Below are 8,041 nucleotides of genomic sequence, written 5' to 3'. Positions count from 1 at the left end.
GGTCACCCTGTGACAGCACGGCACTAGAGGTGTGACTGTGCTGCCTGGCAGGGTGCGGGGCACGCACTCCTGAACACTGCTGCTGCCGTCGGAGCTGCTACGGGCTTTGTGAGGCGAGGAACTGGGTTTGCAGCTGTTCTTATGAAGGATCCACGACGGAGTGTCAGAAGTACGTTCATTTCTGGGTGAGTGCCGTCCTTGCAGCGTTGGGCACAGCCTGGTCCCCGGAATAGCTCACAGTGACCCCGCTGACAGGGGCGGCTGAGGGGGTGGAGGTGCTGTGCTGGGACCCTCCTGCTGCATTTCCCAAGGAGGGTGCAGGAGAGCGGTGCCGTTCTCTTCCCTGAGCAGAGCAAGTTGGCTCCTAAAGCCTGTGCGATGTCACATGCACTGCGAGTAGCCCGGTGGTTTCAGTCTGTCAAAAAGATGAAGACATTTTAGTGGCTTCGTTCCCTGGTTTCACGCCACTCCCTTCTTTTCAGCCCAGTGGTTACTGCGTTTGCTGCTGGGTAGATACTGTTCACAGCATCTACGCATCTTGAAGGGCCGAGCAGTGCTTGGTAAAGCAGGAGAACAAGTGATGGGAGTGGGGTGACGTTATGGTCTAGGTCCTGAAGTGATGGCTGGGGCAGCCTCCGTGATGCTATCAGAATGGAACGCCATGGCAAACTATAAATAAAAAGGCTGTTGCAAGGTTTTTCTGCAGAAGTACTTACCCAGAAAGGAAAGTACTCAGCCACGGCTAATCTCTTCCTGTCGCTGTGTAGGTCATGTAACTCGCCATAGTCTTCCTAAAGGGGAATGCAGGCGTTACGCTGTACTCGGGGAGCAGGGAGTGCAGGCGTTACGCAGTACTCATGAGCAGGGGCGGGGATGCCTGTTTCATTCCATAGTTACTTTGGGTGAGCTCACTGCTGCGCCTGCCCGAGGGAGCTGCCCGTTCAGGGCTATTGCTGGGGATCAATCCTGCTGCAGCAGCCGCTCCCCGTGCCCCTGCCCAGTGGCTCAGTAACGGGCTGGGGCCGGCGGAGCGAGAGGCTGCTCATCGGACACTCACCTTGCAGGCCCTGGCACTGGAATATCGCATCCTGTCAGGCAGCAATAACGCAGGCTGGAGCTGTGACTCCAGCACAGGGGACAGCAGCAGCGGAGTTACGTAGCCCCCGTGGAGCCTTCCTCTGCCAGCGGCTGGGGGCACGCCTGGCTCCTCAAGGAGCTGCTGGGCGAGGACTACGGCCCCGGGACCTGAGGAGAGCTCTCCTCTGCGAGGGCTGCAGCTGATGTGGCCTCTGCCTCTGCTTCCCCACCTGGGAATTATTGTTTTTTATTATTTTTTTTTTTGCCAAAAAACCAGCTTGTTGGTGGCTGCATGTATAGTAACAGCCACGTGTCTCCTCCCACAGTTTGAAAAAAGGCATATGCAAGTCATAGTAGTCACATTTTTTATTTTAACTTTTTGGGGGAATAGGGGAGAAAGAGTATACATTTTCATTTGTACAATATTTAACAATCACTTTATTGAGGGCAGGGGGGGGTTGGTTTGTTTTTAGCACTTGCAGAAAAACAGCAAGTACCTTTTGACAGTAGTACAACAACCTGTGCCCAAAACACTGACAAATACAAAGAGTAAAGTTAAAATAATTGCTTACCAAAATCTTGAGAGGTAACGAATTGTATATGGACTGAAAACAGCATTAAAAAACAAAAAGGGGGGGGGGGGGGGGGGGGAAAAGTACTGCTGGTTGAGTATCTGAGGTAAATGATGTTCCGTCAAGGATACTACTTGAATCGTTTTGCCCATGAAGGTATATTGCAGCTTTCTGCATGTTGTACCAAGTGTTCCTACTAAAAGTAAATGTAGTAAAAAAGGTTAAAAAAGAAGCTGGAAAAAGAGCAAACCGGTAACCCTATTTATTCTGTCAAATGCTAAAATGAATGGGAAAAAGTCTTATTACTGTCTGGTTACAATTCAGTTGGCACACCTGAAGTTGGTATTTGAAAACTACACCCACTTTTGGAAATCTCAGATGGAAGGTAGGAAACGGTGCATTTCAGTCCCCGCAGCGTAGTTCCAGAACACAACCACAAGTAACAGTGCTAGCTCAACAACTCCCAGGCAGAGTCTCTGCTCTGAAATGCTACGTGTAGTTGTAAGTACAGAGTCACACAGGACGCGATACAGAAGCTTCTTCCCCTCTAAGACAGTGTAAAAAGTAACACCAGGCTTCAGCTCCTGGCGAGGCCGGGGGCAGACTGGGGGTCGCGGGGCAGGTCTGAGCCGCCGCTACAGCGGGCTGAGCCCACAGGGCAGGGGCCTGGCCGTGCCTCACGAGCCAGAGGACAGGGTGACCAGTGGAGCTCATGCCACAGGACCACGGGACACGAAGGGAGAATGGTCACTGCCTGCTAGTAAATAATGCTGAAGGCTTCCGCTAGCATGGATCTCACAGAGTCCTGCCCTCATCTACACTCTCAAGGTGCTGCTGCCAACTTCCCGGTTCGCTCGCTTAATGCTCTAGGCATGAAACAAAAATCCCAATCAAAATGCCTGCAAGAACACTTGGACCAGAACAGCTCCGGGGATGTCACCATCACCAAAGAGAAACACTTGTACTATCAACATCCTTTCCACAGTGACACTAAATTACACTGTTAAAAATGAGGAAACTCAGAGCAGTGCGCCACTGAACCAACCTGGGATACCCAGCAGCAGCTTCAGGAGAGGGAGGGAGGAAGGGACGCTGTCGCGCTCCCCCTGGGGCCGGGCTGAGTGCGGGGGCTGTGAGGCGAAGTGCGAGCGAGACCCCAGCCCTCAGCCCTTGCCGCTCCGGCTGGCGGCACCAGCGTAAGGGGTTACGCGCAGATGCTGCGCTATACATGACCCATTTTTGCATTAGACCTTGACTAATGCGTTATTAAACCATCTCTATTTATTTCATTAAAGGGGTTAAAACTTACTGGGAGGACAGGGGTCTGCGGTGAAGTATGAATGGATGTTTATTTGTTCAGAACTCAGCAGCTACATTCACGCCCTGCTGTGTGCATAAAGTAACATCCCTGGATTAAAAATGGAAGCAAAAGGAAAGTGTCAATCAAAGAAACGGCCACAAACGAGATTGCTTGCTTTTTTTTCTTTTTATCGCCAAGCTGAACACCACGGAGTTGCACCCTACAGCATCAGCCACCCCTTTGGAGCAGGGCACTCCCGGCTCCCTGGAGCCTCAGGCACGTGTGTGACAGCCGGCCGGGCAGCGCAGGGACACAGGTGGCACGGCTACACCTTCCTTCCCCTCCCTGCCAGAGCATGCTGACCTAGGTCTTGGTTATCTGTAACGTCTCCTATTGTTCCCAGAGATTAAGTTCATGTACGTGTAAAACAGGGTATTTGTACGGATCAATTTTTGAGATAACATTCACAGTGAGCTCCTAACTGCAACATTTAAAAAGCTTCTTTCGAAAGACATTGGTGTAAAAACAAAACAATGCTCAAATACACGGCATGCTACTAGCTATAGTCGGTTCTGTACTCTAGAGTTTACAAAATTTAGTTTTACTGGGAAGTTTGTGTAAAGGATGAAATGTTTGGCACCTGTCTACCAGTCACTTTGTCATTTAAATATAAGGCATGACTTCCCAAACTCAGAAAGAATGTTGGAGCTGTGAAAGCAATTTCAATGTTTTTCGTCATTTTTTGTGAGTCTGTGCTATGGACGTTGGTATTCGTTACCTCTAAATAGTCATTGCATATTTTACGCTGTAAGTGTTAACTGAATTATCCCTGAAATTTGCAAGCATTTATAATCTGAAATCTGTGGCTAGAATTTTTTCATAGGGTTCTAGGACAAACCTACGTGTCACACACATGAAGTAGTACTCCGATAAGATGGCACCAAGCTTTAAGTAGAGGGCATTTGCAAATCTCAAAGCGGAGAGGAAGGAATTCGGGGTAACTGAGCTTCCTGAGGTGATCCTGGAACAGTGATACAGAACCCACTGCATACTGTTTAGTGAAACAGAAAACACACTAGGCAGACCTTTTCACAAACATAAATAGGGAAAAGACTTATTTTTTTTTTTTAAAAAAAAACAACAAGAATTCAGAGCTTTCCAGTGTCATAGCTCACAGAAAATTAAAAAAAAGTCATGCTTAAGTTTTCAAATATTCCTCAGACACAGCAAACCTAAATAGTATTCAGTTAAATAAATGTATGAGAGATACTCTGGGAAATGGAGGTAAGAGAAAAGCTTTAAACTAAAAGAAGAAGGAAAATTGTTTCAATAAACAGCACTTTTTTTTTTTTTTATACACAACAAGCTAGTACAAGAAAAGGCTAAAAACACTGCTTTAGGAATGGCCATTTACTGTTGGCATGAAGCATAGCTTACCCTTTTTAAATAACACAGTGAATTTGAAATACATCATTTACAAAACATGGATCAATTTATTATTCAAATTTTGTTAGTGTCATCAATCTCATAATTTAGCAGAGGTGGAACTGAGGTATACCTTGTTGAGGGAGGTTAAGTAATACTTGGAAGCCTCTTTGCTATATCCCACTTGATTACTTTTGTTTATGTACACTGAACAGCAGCACACTAAACATTCACAAGCTGTGTCATATTCGCATTACAATAGTCATTTTTATAAACAACAGCAAATGCAATAAAAACAAGTTACCCTTTTTTTAAATCTGAAATGAAATGTTTGATTTAAAAAAAATAACAGTAGTTCATTTAAGGAATTAGTCTCTTCTGACAGGTATTAAGAAATCTGATGTCAGTTTTTAAAATGCTTGATTAGCCAGTACAGGTCCATATTCTTCATTTAAGTTCCTTAACAGCGTGTTATTGTTTCTCCGTCACGTGTCCTTCAGGTGTAAGCAGGGAATGCAAAAAGTCTCACGGATCCAGGTTCGGGAGGAGGAAGGGGGAAAATAAAGGAAAAACACCTCTTGATGATGTTCCAGAGAGACTTACCATTCTTTTCACACAGAAACAGTGATGACGTGAGCAGTCCTGTTAGCTGTAGCAGCTCCAGTGAAGAGTCCCGGTGGTCAGTGACATGACCAGTGCAACTATCATAGACTGGATTCTTTGGGAGGAAAGTCAACGTTTGTCACCATTGTGACCACAGTCACAATGTCCTCTGTCGTTATAATGTTAGTTAATTTTTGCATCTGAATAATCCGTTCTTCTACGCAACCCGCTGACAACCTGGCTTCGGCATCGTGATCCCAGCATTCCTCTATTGTCTCACAAAGCATCGCCATCCCCTGCGAGCACACAGAGCCAAGTCAAAATGACGGGATACGGTGTTAGCGGCAAGTTTTATGAAGGCGGGGTCGCCTGGTGATTCTAACCAACAACTGCACGTTAAGGCACGTGCGCCAAACCGCCACCCTCCTGTTCAACGGGAAGCTGCCCCCTATTTGTTTCGAAACCCGGCATGTCATACGGGGCCTTACGTCTTACTTATTTTACACTATTTAAACAATATAAACAACAGTGAGCAAAAACCTTGTCACCAGACACTGTGGTAGTGTGCTGGTAAAGTCACCATGGTATTTGAAAAGATCCCGCAATAAAAGAGGTTAAGTTCTTCAGTGATCAAGTGAAAGAAACTTCAATGAACCCCCCCACCCCCGCCCCCAAAGCGGCACAGAAGGAGCTTTGTATTGGTTGAGCAGTTAACTTTTCTCCAGAGCAGCAACACGCTGATCGCCAGGAGCGGGTGGTAACACACACTCGTTTTTCTTGCAGACAAACAGCGTCACCTATGGTTTCTAACAACCAGTTTTCTTTGGAGAAAGGACAGCACCAGGAATAAGCAGTGACGTTACGGCAAGTCTCTCTAGCCATAAACCAGATCAGGAACGCGTGCGATTCCTCCCTAACCGACCCCAGAAATTGCTCCTATGACACTGCTTACCCTATGTTACTGCGTTTAGTTTGTAGCGTTCCTGTAGTAAATCAAGACTAGTATTTGTTAAATATATTTTTAACATATACATTTGAAAGTTTACTCTCAAGCATCTCTTCTTTCACTAAAAGAGTGAAAAAATATCACTTTCAAATCACCCAAGAGATAATATTTTAAGGTTAAGAACACATTCATTTAAAGTCCATTTAATTCTTCCTAGAATTATTAAATTCTTCCTAAAAGACAGCATTACAAACACAACATAGGATTAACAAAAATTTGGAATTCAAGTCATGACACAGCTGTGAAGAACTCAGTTGCTACTTACAGAATGTTTTTGCCAGCACTCTCTTAACACAGGTCTCTTCTTTTTATGAACTACAACTTCCTGCATGTCTTCAAGGGAGGGATGCTGTCCAATTTCTTCTTCAAATGGCAACATGTACTCATCTACTGGGCCTATAGATAAAAAGGAAAAAAAAAGTTAAACCACCAATTTTTTGCTTTATAAAAGGGAGAAAATATATAAGAAAACCAGACTGGTCTCTTGGAAATGTAGTCCATAATCAGAATCTTCTGGAGCCGTTTACCTCCTGCTGCCATCAAAACCTGACCCTCTGACAGGTCGTCAGCAAGCAGGGACAAAGGTCTTAAGGAAGCAGCAGCGGCGTTTTTGGGATCTGCAAGCCTTTGCTGTCCTGCGCATGGCAGCCAAGCACAGCTCCCTCCCAGGTGAAACCTTCAAAACGCGCAGGGGAAGGGAGGCTCGAGTCCACCGCTTCTCCCCTGCCTCCTCCAACAACTCACCCCTCTGGTCAGAGAAAGCTGCACCCCTCTAACACCTGCTGGCACGCCTGGTCCCCAGCCACCCCGATAGCCACTGGTGTTTCCAGTACCGCGGACACTAGAGAAGACAAGCTGGCGACAGCAGCTGCTGCATCCCTGCGTGAATGTAACGTGCTTCCTCCTCCAACCCACACAGCCCAGGACAAAGGTATGTTGGAAGCTAAACATTAATATTCACTCTTCACTGAACAGAGGGACAAGCTTTATAGATTACTATAAACTATAGATTACACAGCTGTAGGTTCTACAGTAACGTGGTATTGTAATAAATTGTAATAAAGAGGTTTTATATTTTTATATAATAAAGAGTTTTTTTAATGTAATAAAGAGGTTTTGTGCTCTCAGATCAAAGTCTGAAAAAAGAAGAGTAGGAAGATAGAAGAAATAACGGGATAGCACAGATGAGGCTGGTGAGACTCAGTCAAACACGTCAGATACTTTCTCAAAAAAGACAATGAGAAGCCTGAGCGTATTTGCAGAGAGGCAAACGGCAGCTGTGCCTGCCGAGCGACACCGCGCTGTGACTCAGGGAGGCTGCTTTCCTTCAGCGATGCCTCCTCCACTTTCTGGAACAGTAACCACACCTGCCAGCGAGCCTATGAGACACGGCTAGCAAAATGTAGGAATGTATGCTTTACAGGAGGCCAAGGCACGAACAATCAATACAGACCACGGGACAGCCTCAGACTCCTGCAAGATTGTGTCGATCCTGTTAGTAAACAGCTTAACATTTTTAGAAGGGTAAAATCTCCCTAGGGGCTTCTGCTCTGCGAGGAACGCCTGTGGCAGAAAAGCAGGGCTTGGAGCAGAACGGCGCGGTGTGGCCGCGTGCTGCTCTGCCAAGCTCTCCAGTACATCTTGGCTTTTTATGTGGGTACCTGTCAGACATGCGGGGCTCTCGCAGGAGAGATTTATGACAAATGACATCACTAGCCCAAGTGAAACAGCCGTATTTACTTAGTTGAATTTAGCAGCTTTAAAGACTGTACTGAAAATGCAACTTTCTCCCAAACATTTTTAAGCCTTGTCATTTGTCTTGTTCTTGATTAATCCTGACTTATTCTGGGCACCCAAAAAAAGTCTCTATTTACAAAAGATAAAGAACACTATTCATACTTCAAACAGGGTATCGTATCTTTTCTTGATAGCTTAAAAACTGGATCCAACAGTTTGCTTTATGAAAAAACAACTGCGATGGACCCACAGCTAACAAAGTTCCAGCTGCAGACTTCTCAGATGTTACTGTACTTTCAGACTCTAAGCTATGAACAATTA

General features: G+C 45.7%; 1 protein-coding gene across 4 annotated transcripts in view; it reads right to left on the bottom strand.

Annotated features, from left to right (window-relative positions):
- Positions 1-1,428: 1,428 nt before the first annotated feature.
- Positions 1,429-8,041, bottom strand: part of ACVR2A (activin A receptor type 2A) — a 71,404-nt gene continuing 64,791 nt past the window's right edge. For all 4 annotated transcript variants that reach the window (XM_055718101.1, XM_027814727.2, XM_027814733.2 and 1 more), the window contains 2 exons: positions 6,249-6,379; positions 1,429-5,273 (listed from right to left, as the gene is read on the bottom strand). In XM_055718101.1, the coding sequence (XP_055574076.1) occupies positions 5,079-5,273; positions 6,249-6,379 (326 nt within the window). In that variant the 3' untranslated portion in view covers positions 1,429-5,078. The remainder of the gene's footprint in view (positions 5,274-6,248; positions 6,380-8,041) is intronic.

The sequence above is a fragment of the Falco cherrug genome, chromosome 8, assembly GCF_023634085.1.
Source record: "Falco cherrug isolate bFalChe1 chromosome 8, bFalChe1.pri, whole genome shotgun sequence".
NCBI lineage: Eukaryota > Metazoa > Chordata > Aves > Falconiformes > Falconidae > Falco > Falco cherrug.
Note: the sequence above shows the minus strand (reverse complement) of the source record. Positions and strands in the feature narration are given on the sequence as shown.